The sequence below is a fragment of the Cucurbita pepo genome, chromosome 3, assembly GCF_057944985.1.
Source record: "Cucurbita pepo subsp. pepo isolate OVF chromosome 3, ASM5794498v1, whole genome shotgun sequence".
In the NCBI taxonomy this organism is placed as follows: Eukaryota; Viridiplantae; Streptophyta; class Magnoliopsida; order Cucurbitales; family Cucurbitaceae; genus Cucurbita; species Cucurbita pepo.
In genome coordinates, this window is record NC_141800.1 from 1238958 (window position 1) to 1256585 (window position 17628).

General features: G+C 34.3%; 2 protein-coding genes across 2 annotated transcripts; one reads left to right on the forward strand and one right to left on the reverse strand.

Annotated features, from left to right (window-relative positions):
- Positions 1 to 81: 81 nt before the first annotated feature.
- LOC111790216 (pleiotropic drug resistance protein 2) lies at positions 82 to 9047 on the reverse strand. Its single transcript, XM_023671064.2, has 20 exons — positions 8351 to 9047; positions 8135 to 8255; positions 6617 to 6705; positions 6298 to 6382; positions 5387 to 5677; positions 5193 to 5283; positions 4210 to 5110; positions 3977 to 4137; positions 3762 to 3865; positions 3508 to 3673; positions 3322 to 3399; positions 3119 to 3225; positions 2647 to 2979; positions 2266 to 2556; positions 2105 to 2188; positions 1899 to 2032; positions 1588 to 1815; positions 1341 to 1512; positions 996 to 1250; positions 82 to 913 (listed from the first exon to the last, which is right to left on the reverse strand). The coding sequence occupies exons 1-20, from the start codon at positions 8704 to 8706 to the stop codon at positions 644 to 646; spliced, it is 4317 nt and encodes a 1438-aa protein (XP_023526832.2). The 5' UTR covers positions 8707 to 9047; the 3' UTR covers positions 82 to 643.
- Positions 9048 to 12907: 3860 nt separating this feature from the next.
- LOC111790217 (monodehydroascorbate reductase, seedling isozyme) lies at positions 12908 to 17570 on the forward strand. The gene is made up of 10 exons (XM_023671066.2): positions 12908 to 13067; positions 13911 to 13982; positions 14925 to 14976; positions 15088 to 15168; positions 15463 to 15581; positions 15667 to 15886; positions 16003 to 16121; positions 16201 to 16326; positions 16825 to 16965; positions 17061 to 17570. Exons 1-10 carry the CDS (start codon positions 13017 to 13019, stop codon positions 17382 to 17384), a joined length of 1305 nt encoding a protein of 434 aa, XP_023526834.2. The 5' UTR covers positions 12908 to 13016; the 3' UTR covers positions 17385 to 17570.
- Positions 17571 to 17628: the final 58 nt, after the last annotated feature.

Genomic DNA, 17628 nt, shown 5'->3' on the forward strand with positions numbered 1-17628 from the left:
TGTTCCATGTATTCAAATTACATACGTGGTTGTTCATATGGATTCATACGCTACAACTACAAGCTAGTTGGATATCATACATGGGTTAGATGGATCTCGCAGAGTTTATCATTACAACACGAGTTTCGTTTGATCAATCTACAGACACGAGTTTATCATTACAATACGAGTTTCGTCTGATCAATCTACTATCTTTTTCTTCCCCACGATCAACATCTTAAACAAATCCATATTGGATATTCCCTTAAACTCGTATGCATAATACATAAGTTTAATCTTTAAAGTTTGTGTTTATCGAAGTCGTCCCACTTCCTGGACAGGTTTGTGGGTCAATGTTTTTGTCCGCCCAACCGGTAGCAGCTAGGTTTTTCCCCAAATCAAAAGCAAAATAGTCTACCTCCCGAGTCTCGTCAAGTAATTCGACTTAGCGAGAAAATCCAGCGTCCCCAAAGTGAGTGGCAGAAAAACTCTGATTTGGTCACTATGAAGGGCACAAAGATGAGCAAGCAAAGAGGGTACTACCATTTGGTTTCCCCATTTATTGCTCTAAAGTAATTGATTTCTATGGTACAAAAGGGTATAGTATGAAAGTGATGAAGTAAGAAATTTGACATGAGAATGCAGAGGACACTGACAGGATTGGCTATCTCTTCTGGAAGTTGAAGAATTTGATTCCATAGGCAAACACGAAGAAGAAGACGAGAACCCAGACGACATGTGCTACGACCACGACAGGGATGAAGTCGTGGTCGTACCCGAAACCTTGCTTAAGGAACATCTTTAGTCCTACATTTCCAAATCCGGGTATCTGAACAGGAATATCTTTGTCACCAACTTGAGAAGCTACAATGCCATAAATTGTCCAAGCCACAGGATTAGCCCAGTAATACCACCTCCACCATATGGGGATTGCCTACAAAAGTGTTGATTTAACCATGAGTTTCACAAGTTCAAAACTATCCGAGTTCGAGATATCGAAATTGGACGTTGCGTACCGGTCGAGGAATAAGAAAACCAGTGAACAAATTCCAAAAGCCAAGAAAGAAGGACATGACCACGGCTGCAATGTGGTGGCCTGGAGTCACGGCTACAACCATCATCCCATACAGTGTGAAGTATGTAAAACACATAAGAACCAAGTAGCAGAACAGCAAGAACTTCCCCACTTTCCATTCAAATCCAATCATACTATAAATAATGACACAATAAATTAAAGATTGAACAGAAACATAAACAGTCTCAATTGCCACCTGCAGGGAAAAAAAAAAAGGAAAAAGGTTGAATCTTTAGTTAACTTATTCGTGATTAAGCTTTTGGGTCGAGTGATGATTTAATATCACCTGAGCAAATGCATACGGCAAAGCAGAATACATCCCGGCAGCTCTTTCTCGATAGAAAACCGTTCTTTCGATAGCAACCACGGACTGCACAGATGAAGCATTGGTAGCTCCAAGGAAGATGACAGCAGAATATATAGCACCCATAACATTTAACACATCTTGTTCTTTGGCTCTGAAAAAACATAAAAGCATCAATAAAGTAGAATGTGAGAGGAACACAGAGTATTACAGGTCAGTGAAGCCTTACAATTTTTGTCCCTTGTTCCAGAAAATTAGACCAAATAAGATACCAATAACTATTGTAATGAAGAAGCGTATGGCATTGTATTGAGAGTGTCGCCAATACGAGCGATGTTGTTTCCAGAAACAAGCTTTGCATTGAGAGGAAAACGATTGTGAGTATTCGGTTGGGAAGTTGAGGTCTTTGGACCCTGGAGCTGGAGTGCTAAGCTCCAGTATAAGTTCTTGGTTCCTCCTGAAACAAGAATTAGTGTTAAGAGAAAAAAAATGATGGAAATTCAAGAACGTTGGGTGAACTTAAAGCACAATCATACATACTGATAAGCTGGAGATTTAGCAAAAGTCTCAGCAAGATTAATATTTAGTTGAGCCTCAATTTGAGGAGCAGTAACCTCAAGCATCCATGTAGCTGGATTCTGACCATCTTCAATCTTTGGAATCCCTGGAATAGCCTGTCATCAAACAGCCACCAAATTGAACATTTGAGTAGAAAATGGAAAAAGAACCGAAACAAATATGCTCACCTCAAAATATTCAATGAGTTTGCAAGATCGCTGACCAAGTGGTCCGGCATAGATCATTTGTCCACCATGTTTCAAGAGCAGTAGCTACATGAAGCATTAAAGTTTGGAGAATTAGAAACGGTGTAGCGACAAACAATCATTTAGAGTCTGTTCAATAATACCTCATCAAAAGCTTCAAAAATGTCTATGCTTGGCTGGTGAATTGTGCATACAACGGTTCGCCCAGTATCAACTGTATTTCGCACAGTACGCATAACAATGGCAGCAGATCTAGCATCAAGACCAGAAGTTGGTTCGTCCATGAAGATGATTGATGGATTAGCAATCAACTCCACTGCTATTGTCAATCTTTTCCTTTGTTCAGTTGAAAGACCATCTACTCCTGGAAGCCCCACTAAAGCATTTCTCAATGTATCTAGTTCTATTAGTTCCATAACTTCTTCCACAAACATCTACATCAATGAAGATTAGTCATATGTTGGACCACATTCTGCATCAACTGGAAGCATAAAGCTGCAAGAGTTTCTAGTGGGAGAACATACCTTTCTTGTTTTGGTATCGACATTGGAGGAAAGGCGGAGCCAGGCAGAAAAGAGGAGAGACTCGTAGACCGTAACGTGAGGCGAATGAATGTCAGTTTGTTCACAATAACCACTTACTCGAGCAAAGGTTGATTGCTTCTTTGGGTAACCAGAGATGCATATACTTCCTTCAATATAACCGCTGGTCTTTCTTCCAGCTAGTACATCCATGAGTGTAGTTTTCCCAGCACCACTAACACCCACAAGAGCTGTTAATACCCCTGGTCGAAAAGCTCCACTGACATCGTCTAACAGTTGAAGACGATCTTTCTCAATCCCGTGCATCTTCATTTCCTAAATGGAAAGACATTGAGTTTAATGATCAAGTAGTTTCAGCCACTTTGTAAAATTATCCATACAAAAACTTGGAACTTGTTTGGAAGGACTTTCTAAGTGAATCCAAACAGGCTCTTACAAATTTGAGTTAACTTACAGTAGGCATATCCACATAATAGTTAACATGGTTGAATGCAAGTGAAAGTGGCTGGAAAGGCAAAACCATTCCTCCCCTTTGCAATGGATCTAAATCAGCTACTATTTCTGAAGATTTGATGAATCATAGTTAATGCCTATGGTTTCTATTTCAATATCAAAGCTCTAACTAAAGAAAATATAACTACAAGTCAAAGATCAAACCTTGTGCATTGGACCTATTATTTTTTCTGTTCTTCTTGCCTTCATCCCTGCAAATGAGAGCCTTTGCATCGGCAAGCGCTGAAAATAGTTTCAAACGGATTAATACCGTAGCAATGATAATCATCATGATTTGAACGGACAAATCAAATTATACTCTTAAATAAATGAAGGGTTGAGATTATTTACGATTCAAGTAAGTCAAAGCTATTGTAAATAGAATGTTGAAGAGAAGATTAAAGCCGAAAAGTGCCGCAATGCAAATCCAGTACCAACTTTCTTCCTTAAAGAAACCCCTACTTGCAAGGAGCACTTTCCCAACAGTAGGTTCATTAATTCTATTATCTGTATTTTTCTGCATTAGGCAAGTATGCTTTTGAGTTATTATGATGGAAAAAGGAACATATAACTAAATTTAATGTATTTTTCAAGCTAAGATTTACCTTGCTCCATCTTTCATCTAGGAACTCATTGATGACAATGGCATTTTGTCCATACATCATGGGAGAAATGTAAAAGCCCCAAATTATCCATGGCCCGATGTTCTCTATGCGCACAGAAGGAAAACCAAAATTTGGCAAACAAAATATTTTCATCCACTAGAGTAGATGTTGTAGAGTTAAAGTTTAGCCACAAGAAAAGAAGAACAATCACTTACCTCTGTCGATAATGAAACCTCCAAGCAAGAAAACTATTAAAAGAGCAAAGGTGCCCAAAGTACTTGCAATAACTAGCGCTCTTCCAATAGCAGCCATAAGTCTAAATAGCGATAGAGCTGCTTGATGAGTGGCAAAGAAGGCCAAAAATTGCTTGAAGAACCTAGAGATTCAATGGCCAGGTAAGTAAAGTTTGTTTTTGTTAACAAATGAGAAGGAAAGGAAATATATATACCTACTAGGAGCAGGAGCAAACCCAATTGTGTAATAAGTTAGAAGAATCCATATCCCTGATTCTGCGAGAGATAGAGGAATTCTGAGGAGCCAAATAGGCAAACTGAATGCCCAGGCAGGATAGAACAAGAAATCCCTCTGTTTAAAGAACACTGGAAGCCTGAAAAGAGTGAGAGCCATTTCTGCCATTCCATTAAACATGATATTCATGAGGCTGAAAAACAAGGCTCCAAGGAACTTGCTTCCACCAGTTACAGTGCCCACTTGCATTTCAGTCCTCAGAAACACAGTCATAGCAATGATGGACATGATAGTGATCTGGACCGTCTTGAACACATAGATAAAAGCATTTCTCTTCATTAGCAGTACCTCTCTTGAATAGCACGCCCTGAATAGCTCCCACTTAGATAAACCATATTTCTCCATGACTAATGCAGCTGGGTGAGCTCTAGATTTGTCGTAAGGCACATCAAGATCAGAGGCAAGCTGTTGACCAATGCTAAAAGACTTGAATCCTTGCAAAAAATCAGGAACAGAAATGAATCTATATGATTGGTTTTTTTTATACCAATATTGTTCTTGGTCCTCTTTTGATGTCACTTCTTGTAAAAAATCAGCAACTCCTTTCCTTTCTGGGCATCTAAAACCCATAAATTCAAAGAATTCAAGCACTTTTTCTCTCGGACCTTGATACACGATTTGACCTTCTGAAAGCAGAATGATATCATCAAATAGATTATAAGTTTCAGGAGCTGGTTGTAGCAGAGATATGACCATCGTTACATCCATTATATGAACCATTTGCCTCATGGACTTGCATATCTGAAATGTGGTGGAACTGTCTAAGCCTGTTGATATTTCATCCATAAACAAAGCCTTAGCTGGCCCAACCAGCATCTCCCCTACACACATTTTGTCCAAACTTTTAATTAAACTTATTGCACGAAACTGTAAAAACTACAAAGAAAAATGAATATTCTCAACCTGTAGTAACCCGTTTCTTCTGGCCACCAGAGATTCCCCTCCTCATTTCATCACCCACTAAAATATCAGCACAAACTTCCAACCCAAGTATCTGTTCAAAATTTACTTTGCAAGTCAGCCCAAAATATGGACAGTGTGAAAGTAAATCGCCTAGAAATGTAATAGAAAAATGAAGACTTGTTGAAACTGCTAACCTTGAGAACATAATCTGTAACCAAACTTGCTTTTTGGCCTGAAACAGAGATGGCCTTCATGAAGGCATCAATCTCAGGGTCTGGCTTAATGCCTGCTTCTTTCTCTCTTCTTGTTAGCTCAGTCAAAAGTTGATATCTTGTGCCAACGCCCAAGCAACGACCAGAGAAATCTAATGTCTCTCTCACTGTCATCTCTCCACAATGAAGGTCATGTTGACCGATATAGGCGCAGGTTCTTTGAGGCACAAACTCATGTAGTTCATGTCCGCAATATGTCACTTTTCCACTTTCCTATTAACATTTTGCGTATCATTATTTTGCTTTTCTGCTTCAACTTTTAAATGTGGAGCCTCTCAACTTTCTCATAGTTTCTTTAAGTACTTTACAACATAAAAATCATTGGTTGTTGTCAATCCTTTTATTGATTGTTTACCACAAGTTTGAATCAGTTCTGAATTTAAAAACTTGATCTACCACACAACTTTAAACATTCATACGGGTAATCATAAGCATATGTAGCATGATTTAACTGATTTAGGTATATATCTTGAACTAGAAAGTCCTGTGTTGCACCCCTTTAAAAGAGAACAATATCTGCCAACGGTGAGCTGGATTCTTACAAATGTTATCTAAGCTAGACACCGGGCTGTATGCCAACGAGGACGCTGGGACTCAAAAAGAATAGACTGTGAGATCACACCTTGATTGGAGAGAAGAACAAAACATTTTTTGTAAGGGTATGGAAACCTCTCCCTAGAAGATGCATTTTAAAAATCTTGAGGTGGTCGTGCTTATGTTGGATTTTTTAGATAATATTTTATATACACTTCGTGGGCTAAAACATATCGTGGGTTTGATTTATTAAAACAACATTATGAAAGAAAAAATCACCAATGTATTGAGTTCAGAACCTTCAAATTATGATCGAGTTTCCCAGAGACTGCCAACAACAGCGTAGTTTTCCCAGAGCTTGGAGGACCCAGAAGTAATGTCATCCTACAAATGAGAAATTAATGTCAAAATTCAATTTACCAAACAACCTTGGAAACAGGCAACTGTTTCTTAGGACAGATTAAAAAAAATAGTGACAATAATTTAAACAGTAAAAGACTTTTTTTCTTTTTTCCTTTTTAATACAACAAAAATACTTGAACCTCTGACCTTCATTATAATAAGAACTTTATTTTATTAAATACCTCGAGGAAAAAAAGAAAAAGAAATTATCAGTACCTTGAAGGTTTGATTATTCCATTGAGACCTCTAAGTATATGAATTTTTCTCTTCTTGGACGGAGCCAACCCTATCAACCCGAGCAAGCTCTGTTTTTCATAACATTCAAAGGAAAAAATAATTAGAACATGATATTTATTTATTTTTATCACAATTCAAAATTCCCCTCATTTTTACTATAATTCATTATATATATATATATTAGAATTTACTCTCTCTGTGATTTAAAGGTCTAAATAATATTCCTTGTTTTATTAGATTATTCAGCCTTCAATAATAATCAAATTTCGGCTCTTCACTAATTTTTCCCCATGATAATATGGAAAAGGAAACAGGAAACAAAAGGACAATAGTTCTATTAAGGATCGCACGTGAGATGTCTAGAAACTTAAAATTGGGTATTTGGTCATTATGGGAATTAAATCTGTGACAGTTTGATATACATAACATTAAATATAAATAGTAAAATCAATAAATAAAAAGGATTTAATTTTATTCATATGTACGAAAATAATCAATGGAAACAATACCGAATACCTAATAACGAAGTACTCAACTAATATTATAAATAAATAACAAATAATTATAAAAATAAACAATTAGCAAAATAAATATGGACACGTGGATCTAAATTCTTTATTTCAAGAGTATGCTAAATGGTTGATTCATTTAAAATAATACCAAAAGACAATAAAATTATTTAAATTGACACTAAAATAATTCATTAATTATCTCCACATTAAGATAAACAAATAATTGCCCCTTTCTTCTATCACATGTCCTTTAAGATTAATAGCTAATTCCTTAAAAGAAAAAACTAATAATTGATTTCTCTCTCCTCTTTTATTTCCGAAAGAATAATTTCGTAGCTGAAATTATTTATGATGGGAAATAATTTTTAAAATGTTTATTTTAATCCATAAACCGATTAAAAACAACCCTTTAGGTCCTTATTATTTTATCTAATTTTCATGTTCAAAATTACGTCATTAATTTATTTTTCAAGTTCATAAATTAACTAGACTTTTTGTATAGATAAAAATAGAATTAACTATTTTAAAAATAATTTCTCGCGTAAACATATGTGAGAAATAATAATCTTTTAAAGTGTACCAATATTTTGTCTCAATTTTTTTTTCGGCCTAAATATTAAAGTTTTTTTAAACTTAAAATTTTGACTTTTTGATGAATAATATTTATTTTTTCTTTTAAATCATTTAAAAGCCTAGGGAGTAGGTGCCAAGTGTTGAAAACGGGCTGTAGCCTTCTCCATTAAATATAATTTAATAATAACTTTCAAAATTAAAATAAATGTGGTGCCTAACTTTTTAGCTAATTTTCAATATCTTTAATCTCTTAAAATTTATATTTTATAAATTTTATGCTCTTTTAAATTGTTATTTTAATCAAATTAAAAAATACTATGAACTAATCGATTTTTTTGTTCAAAATAAATTATTATAATGTTGTTTCTTGAATAAAAATAAAAAATAATCGAATATGAAAATGGAAAAATACCTCGAGCGTGTTAAGTGCAGCGTTGAGCAGAGTGGGCAGAGCTCTACTTCCAACGTAAACGTCCCCTTCGACTGACAAATTCTGGAAACGAACTTCAATTTTGGGTGTTTCAATCCCCACTCTGCAAATCACGCAATCACACAGCTTCAGTTTCAATTTCAATAATGGCGTTTTCCGTTTCTTCCTTTTTTGTTTAGGGTTTCGGATTCTTCTTACCTATCGCTTCTCTCTCTGATCCGTCTCAGAAACTTCTCATTATCTTCTTCCACAACCTTCACCACGCTTTCCATCAGCCGTTTCCTCTCCTGAAATCCCAACGCCGTCACATCCACTTCCTCATGAACCACGCTTCCATTCTCCAGAACTTGCCGAAGCATTCCCTTCCTCATCCGATCGTACGTCGGAAGCCGCTCTATCGCCGCCCATCGCAACTCTTCCTCATCATCCATTCTTCCGCTTCTTGTAAACACGTCCGCCTGCGACTGCCATACTTCTCCTACGCTAACCGACGCCCAACTCCGCCGACTACTGGCTATTCGGCCGACTTCCTCCCTTGCTATTCCCGTATCCATAAGTTCCTCGACGCACGAACCTAGCGCATTGATCAACAATGGATAACAGAAAAGAAGTGATTCAAATACGAGTATTCGGCATCATCTGATTCATCTCCTTCGATTCTTCCGGCGAGAGTAGAGCCCCGGCGGTCTGAGATAATGAAATTAAAGGTGGGGCGGCAGAGGGACGGGGAGGATAAGGGAAAGAGACGAAGATTTAATGGAAGGAAAATAAGGCGGTTCAAATCCATTTAATGGAAGAAGTTTCCGACTCTCTTATTTGAGGCCGACGTGTTTCTGTTAGCTGAAAACCAACTTATATCGGTGACTTCCTATTTTTCCAAATATTTTTTTTTTCATTTTTAAATTAATTGGTCTTAATCATTCGATTATTTGATTTTATTTTTATTTTTAACTGATATTTATATATATAATACATGGCCTTGTTTTAGTTATTTCTTATTTATTAGTAATTAGATAATTTGACACCACATATTATTTTGTTTTTTTTTATTAAGATAATTAAAATTGTTCTTTTTTAAATTGAGATTTACACAGATGAATTAAATGAGATTTTTTAGTGAAAAATTAATGATTTAATTTAAATTGTATGATTTTTGAAACAATTAAATAGGTCAACGATCTATTAACACATAATTGAAAATTCAATATATTAAATAATTTTTAATTTTTAATGATTTATTAGTTTAAGAATTAAATATGTAATTTATCTTAAATCTTTCAAGCATTTATTTTGAGTTTTCTAGTGGATTCCTCTAGCTTAACCTTCCTTGGTCTTAGGGGTCACGTTATTATTTTATTTTATTAAAAAATAATAATTTTCACTGTTATAGTTTAATTACCCAATAATAAAATATTACAAAATTTAAAAATACAGACTAAAACATATAAATAAATAAATATATATGAAAATTCAAATAGCATAGCTAGATCGATATATCAATGTCGCAATATAATTTCGATGAGAGATTTTCAAAAAGGAAAAAGACAGCTACAAAATTATTTTTGATTTAACAAAAAAAAAAAAAAAAAAAGAAGTAAAATGTCACTGTTTCAAAGATTAAATGATGGTGACACGTGGGCCAATAAGGAAGCTCCAAATGTCCTTAAAGTTGTTGGCAGATTTGAACATATGGTCACGTTCCAATATTAATGTCCTTTAATAATTTATAAGGTAGAAAGATATATATAGTTTTTTAATTTTTACGGTGACTTGTATATGTGAATCAATATTTGACGAGATCGTGGTTGATGGGTTTGTGATCTCCTCCCCGAAAGAGCGCTTCATGGTTAAGGAAATTGTGAACTTCCCGTAACCAGATAAGGAAGAGTACGCAAACTGGTTTAAGATATCCATGGTTGTAAGACTAAGTGTTTGTGTCGTTGGATGAAGAGAGAAACGTATCTTAGATGTCTCCTATAATCCAAATCTAAAAATGACCGATAATTATACATGCTATTTTTAAAATTTTAAAACTTAATATAAATTAAGCTCAAATTAAATGATTAAAAGTGCTAATTTAAAAAATGTAATAAATAAATAAAATATGATATCCAATCAGTATAATTTATCTTAGTTTCTAATTTTGGAAGATGTTTTTTTCCACATCTTATCTTGCCACAATTGACGATAACCACTTTTGACATTTTGGTTGTCGCTATTGCCACTACCACTGTTATTGACTATCACCTATATCTACTATCAGAGACTATTGATCTCATACCACTATTGCACTTACTAACCACTAGTGATACTCCATAAATACAAATTTTAACTTTAATATAAATAAATTTTTAAATAGTTATCTTAAAACTCATAAATATATCAAATAAAACAAAATTTATTATAAACACTAGAAAATGTGCCCATAACACATAGAGGTATTTTAGTTTTAACTCGTTTTTATAAACAATGTTTATAAAAAATACAAAATTGATTTGATTGATTTTTTTTTTTTTTTTTTTTTTTTTTTTGAAATAATCCAAATGGATCTAATATTGTTAAAATTTCTATGGTAGGTAAGGTATTTTGTAACTTATTAAAGGATCTCTTTACTAGATAGATCAATTGTGCATTTCAGGGTAAATGTTTTGTTTTAAAATGTTGACGTCTCATAGATCTAGACCTTAGACTAGGAACGATGCTCTTAGGCATAGGATAGCAAAACTTCGACTCCTAACTAAAAATAAATAAATAAAGCAATTGTCGCAAATTAAAAAATATTTTAATGAGTTAGACTACTCATCTTAAATAAATGATTTTTCTCAATCTTCTTAAATGTACCATAAATTCAGACAACAACAATTCATCCCACCTTAAAATTCTAATTTGTTAGCCCATAAATTTTTTTATGGTATATTTTAAAACACTTTCTAATTATAACAGGTTATTTAGTTTAATAAGTAAATAAATAAATAAAATATATTTTTTCTTATTAATATATATATATATATATTTTTTAATGGGAGGATTTTGAATCTAAAAATGTAAGCTTTTTACCCGAAAATTTAAATAAATATGATATGTATAAGAAAAAGTATGATTAATCAATAGAAATTAAAGTTTCGAGATTCCATCCAACAAAATAACATTTATTATTGTCATAAATTGTAGATATAAATGAACTACGAACGTGTATTTTAAAGTCTGATATGTTATTTGACTTTATTTTTTCGATTATATTAATGAAGTTTATAAAATTGGTTGGATTAAACTTTCAACTTTTAAAAAAATCCCACACAAAGTTTTCTAGGATCAAATAGTATTTAAAGTATTCATATATGACCTCTATAATTGGGCGTGAATTGCGATTATTGATCAATTACGAGTCATTATAGGTAACTTTATTTTATTCCTATTTTTTTTTTTATTTCAATAATAATGTAAATGGAAAATTTGAATTTAATTATAATATTATAATCGATATTACATATTTTATATCATTATTCGATTGGATTGAAAAAATTATTTTATAATTAGTTTGTAGTTGATTTTTTTCAATAAATTGCTTTATCTATTAGCTTTTCTATTAAAATATTAAAATATTTATGTAATGTCTCACATAAAAAAAAATTATTACCATCGTTTAAACAATTTCAATAAAAATTAAACTGGAATGACTAAAATTAAAATTTACTTACCGAAAAGCGTGGGCCCAAATGATATATTGGGCCTATTGGATCCAATAGCCAATTGGGCCAGGTTGAAGCCGAAGGAAGGTCCATTAATTTTCCAGTAACAAGACGGCTACCAAAATCGACCGAGTCAAAGCTACATCCACTGACGGTCAAAGTTGACACGTCAAATAGCCTTGCCATTTGTCAACTTTTGATTGGATTCCTGTCCAACACAAATAAATTATAAGGGAAGAAAAATCCCCAACAGCATGAATCTGGACGTCCTTCTGTGTGTAAACATATTAATCGATAATGCCAAAAATTGATTCCATTATTTTACACGTGGCAGTGATGGATTAGAAATTTAGCTTTGACCAATCCTTAAACAATGTTTAATTAATCAGAATGCAAAATACAATAAAATTATAATCAAATTTCAACTCGATTAATTACTGAAAATTTATAGTAAATATATTTATTTAAAGGATTAATTTTTAAATTCAGTATTCAAAATGGGATTTTAATTTAATTAATATTATTCCTTTGTTTAAATAGAAACTATATTATTATTATTATTATTATTATTTTTTTTTTTTTTTTGCCCATTTTTGACATTGACCGTTTACTTTCTTAGCCCTGCTTTGACTTCATGACGTGGTGCATGACGTGGCAAGGCTGGTGGTTCTTTATTCCAGAAGGACGCCATTTTTTCGGACGAACAAGTATTTATATGGGAAGCCGCCGGATGCAGGTCCCATTTCCAGTTGCCCAATGGGGAATTGCCACGTGGAATATTCCATTTACACTGCTTTTTTGTTCTGTGTCGTGTCAAAAATTGAATACCTATAATGCTCAATATAGTCATAATTCAATATTGACTGTAAATTTTAATATTATAAGTATTTTATTTATCAATTATATTTGAACAGGCCAATTTAGATAATTTAAGAAAATAATTTATTTATTTAAAAAAGAAAAAGGTTTAACGAATAAATTGTTGTATTACATAGGTTAAAAAAAAAGAAATTTATTGTATTAAATAAAGGAATTAGAGATAATCTTTGTCTAAAAAAGGCACCATTTATTTGGCTTTAAATATGTGACGAATCGCTCTCCAGCGATTCATTTCGCTTTCATATTTAGTGTCTCTTTCGGAAAGCACAAGCAAGGGAGCTCTGCAATCACCAACTATGGCGGAGAAGAGTTTCAAGTACGTGATCGTCGGCGGTGGTGTCTCAGCTGTAAGTTTCTTGTCTTCCATCATCGATCGTCTGATCTGATTTCTTTTGGCACTAACTTCTTGTTTCAGATTGTTTCACGTGGTTCTTGAGTTTGACTTAGATTTCTTTTGTGCTTTTAATTTTTATTGTATTGTTGGAAATGAAATCTGAGGCGTTTAGGCTTTGCTTGAATTGGAATTGATCTTTTGATGCTTTTGTAACTGCAGTCTGTAGCAATGTTGCGATCATGATCTATTCCTGTTTTTTGCTATTTCTTTTTCTTGTCTGGTTGAAAATTACACTAAAGATCGGAGTCTTTTTTATTCTCCGTGTTCTTTTGATTTTGAACGTACTCGTTCTGTCATGGCTCAGGGAGCAAATGTTATAGATCTTTTTGATTGCTCTGTTTGTCAACCGAGAAGCTAGATTCCTGGAGGAATGTGTGAAAGCTATGGGAAACTTACGTTTTTCACCTGTAATTAATTGAGTGAGTTAGTTTTTGACATACAACTGAATGAACTTATTCTCCTCCTAGTTTAACAAGCTGAAATGAAGCTTGAGATCTTTTTTCAAATTTAACTGTCATTATGAGATATGAAAAAATATAAGAAAAATAAACCAATATTTATACAAATTTACTCAACTTTTGAGATGCTTTTATCATTTTGTAAATTTTTTGTGATTCATTTGTTGTCATGCCATGAGAAGCACTTATTTTGTTTGCGAGAATTGGTGTTTCTTCAAAGCATATCTCTCTCCCAAATTTATGCTGAAGGACTTTCAAGAACAAGCACCTGTCACTCCTTTTTTTTTATGCACAAGTTGTTATTTCAATCTTACTAATACCGCATTCTTGTACTGCAGGGATATGCAGCTAGGGAGTTTGTGAAATTGGGGCTTAAACCTGGCGAGCTAGCAATTATTTCCAAGGAGGCGGTATGCTTTCATTTGCTGCAAACATGAAGATTTTTTCATTAGCCTTTTCGTTTTTTTTTTTCACATATGCATACAATTCCATGCAACTCTTGAAGGCAACAACTAATGAACTTAACTCGAAGCCATTGTTTTGTGTTTTTTCATCACCCTATAGTTGAAGTTATTCCTGTATTCAGAAGAGGAATTGACATAAATCCCTCGTGTAATAGAGCTCAGAATCCTATGATTAGCCTCATAGAACATGGTCGTACATGATGAAGGACAGAAAGGGAGATTCAAAGTGGAGGAGAGAAAAAGTATTATTTGCGGGAAATAACGTAAGGATGAATAGTGTGATTTGACGTGGGAAAAACGAAGGTAATAATGGGTAGAGAGGTTGAGAATGAGATGAGCCCCTTTGTGCAAAGCTTTGGACTAACAAAATTGTATTTTATTCAATTGGTTCCTATCATCTGGTAACAACATGTTTCAATAAGGACAATGACTAAAATGATTAGAACAGAGGATCGGTAGTTGGGAGAAGGAAGTGTGTGATATTTGAAATGAATTGCAACCATGACCTAAGCTGAAGTGAGTTTTAGAGCGTGTTACTTCAAATCTGATTACAGATAACTGCAGTACTTGTATTTAGTTTAAGACTTGAATTACTCTATCTTAAAGTTCGTAGAATTATTCCGTTCACTGAATTTTTCTAGTTCCGAATGCAACTTTATTTGAGATTTAATGAATTATAGCTTGCTTCTTCTTTAAAAGCTCAATGCTATTAAGCTAAATAAAGTTGACTGAAACGACAGCAGAGTAGTCGGAAAATTTTGTACTGAGAAACTGTAACTTAGCATATGTTACTATTTGATAACTTTTACTTTGAAACATTTTCAATATTGAATTAGGAATTGGGACCTTGGTTTACTTCCTTCCTAAGAATTCTCCACTGTTGTGCAGGTTGCTCCTTATGAACGCCCTGCTCTTAGTAAAGGGTATCTCTTCCCTGAGTGTAAGTCGTTTATTATGTAAAAAAAAAAAAACGTTTGCAAGAAAGTTAAATACTTAACTTGATCTTATCTGTTCGATTTCACATTGCAACTTGACAAGTTTGTTTCTTCAGCTCCTGCTAGACTTCCAGGATTCCACGTCTGTGTTGGAAGTGGAGGAGAGAGACTTTTACCAGAATGGTACAAAGAAAACGGTAATGGTTGCTTTTTTACCTGCTGCAAACCCATAGTTGCCTTTTACTTTCTACTTTGCCTCAATCTTCCTATTTATTTTGAAATTATAGCATAGTTCAATTACTCACCGGTTAGGAAACTTTTGTGTAATCATTGGATGCGTGGGGATACCTCATCTCCCCTCTTTTGTATTTTCCTTTATTCTTCTTAGTTGTTTCTTATCGAAGAAATTCTTTTTCGTCTCTTTAGTTAGGTTTACTTGTTGGCATTAGTCTTGTTAAATTTCTCTGATCGTTAAACTACTTATACTTCAGGGATTGAACTGATCCTTAGCACGGAGATAGTGAAGGCAGATCTCGCTGCAAAGGCTCTCTCTACTTCCTCTGGTGACACCTTCAAGTATCAATTTTTGATCATTGCAACCGGTTCCACTGTAATAACTCATCCACTGACAAAAGCACTTGTGTTGATCTGTTCTTATTACGTATTTAACTTATGCCGTTTCTGTCGTCTTGCAGGTCATCAGATTGTCAGATTTTGGTGTACAAGGAGCTGATGCCAAAAACATTTTCTATTTGAGAGAGGTTGATGATGCTGACAAGCTTGTAGAAGCAATTAAAGCGAAGAAGAACGGGAAGGCTGTGATCGTTGGAGGAGGCTACATCGGTCTTGAACTTGGTGCAGCTCTAAAGATAAACAATCTTGATGTTACTATGGTCTACCCTGAACCATGGTGCAGTAAGTACTAAATACAGAACAGATTGTTCTTAACCCCATTTCCTGCCCTCCTTACCTTATAAAATTTTCTTTTTGTCAAACCCTTAAGTCTTCTCTTGTGGCTTGTGTTCCTGCAGTGCCGAGGCTTTTCACAGCTGGTATAGCTGCCTTCTATGAAGGCTTTTACAAGAACAAAGGAATCAATATAATCAAGGGAACAGTAGCAGTTGGTTTTACCTCGGATTCAAATGGAGAGGTTTGTAGCTTTTATCTTATGCCTCCTGCTTGTTGATGATGCTTTTTAGAAAAACAATAAGTCTTAGCCGATCTTTCAGGTGAAGCAAGTCGAACTCAAAGATGGCAGGAGTCTTGATGCTGACATTGTTGTTGTGGGTGTCGGAGGCAGACCCTTGATATCTTTATTTAAAGGACAGGTCGAAGAAGAGAAGGGAGGCATTAAGGTTAGTATGCTTAATTTAGCTTTTTCTTAATAAATTTTCCGAGCATCAACATTGTTTTAATTTTAGTTAAGCTATATACTTGTTTAGGCAAAATGTTTTCGTCAAGTTCCATTTGTACTGTTGCATTATGAAGTAATCTTTATATAAAGAATTTAGATATGCATCATTGTTTTTCATGGAAACTACTGCATATATGGACACAATTCCCATTTCATGAAAACTACTGCATATATGGACACAATTCCCATTTCATGAAAACTACTGCATATAGACAGTGGTAAATTAAAATTTGATAGCTCAATTAAAACTTTAATATTTGAGATCAAATTAAAAACCACGTTACACTCGACTAGAACTACGATTTAATCTATACACGTAATATTAGTAGTTACCAATTTCTCTTGGCGTTAAAAAGTTCCTCGTCGTTTCCAAGTTCCTTTAACACATGGATTTGGTAGTCAAATTTTCACAACTCATGCATTAGCTTATTGATATCAGACTGATGGATTCTTCAAAACAAGCATTCCTGATGTGTATGCCGTGGGAGATGTGGCTACTTATCCTTTGAAGCTATACAACGAGTTGAGACGAGTCGAACACGTTGATCACGCTCGCAAATCCGCCGAGCAGGCTGTGAAGGTGTGTTGAAATCCCTTGAAAATTTCATTTGACAACTCATAAGATCCTAATCTATCATCATATGAACCTTGTTTTTCACATCTCTTTCCTAACAGGCCATCAAGGCAAAGGAAGAGGGAAATTCCATCGAGGAATACGACTACCTTCCATACTTCTACTCTCGCTCCTTTAATCTCTCATGGCAATTCTACGGCGACAACGTCGGCGAGGCCATCCTATTTGGGGACAACAACCCAGAATCTGCAGAACCCAAGTTTGGAACCTACTGGGTCAAAGATGGCAAGGTAGTTGGAGTTTTCTTGGAGGGTGGAACGGCAGATGAATACAAGGCCATTGCCAAGCTTGCACGAGTCCAACCATCAGTTGAGAGCTTGGATCAGCTTGCCAAAGAAGGGCTCAGCTTTGCCTCCAAGGTTTGAAAACTTGTTTAGTTGATCATGTACTTATCAAAATGAATTGAGTTTGCTGATGATTGTGATATCCATAAATATTAAGTTTGGTTTTTGTTTGATTTGAATGTTACAGTGTTTTACATTCGATTGCACTTTGATAAACTCTGAAAATGGCTTGCCTTACCAAAATATGCCCTCCAAGCTTCCAAATTACCTGATTTCTTGCTAACTTTTAACAACTCCATGAGATTTACCATATCCTTTCATACTT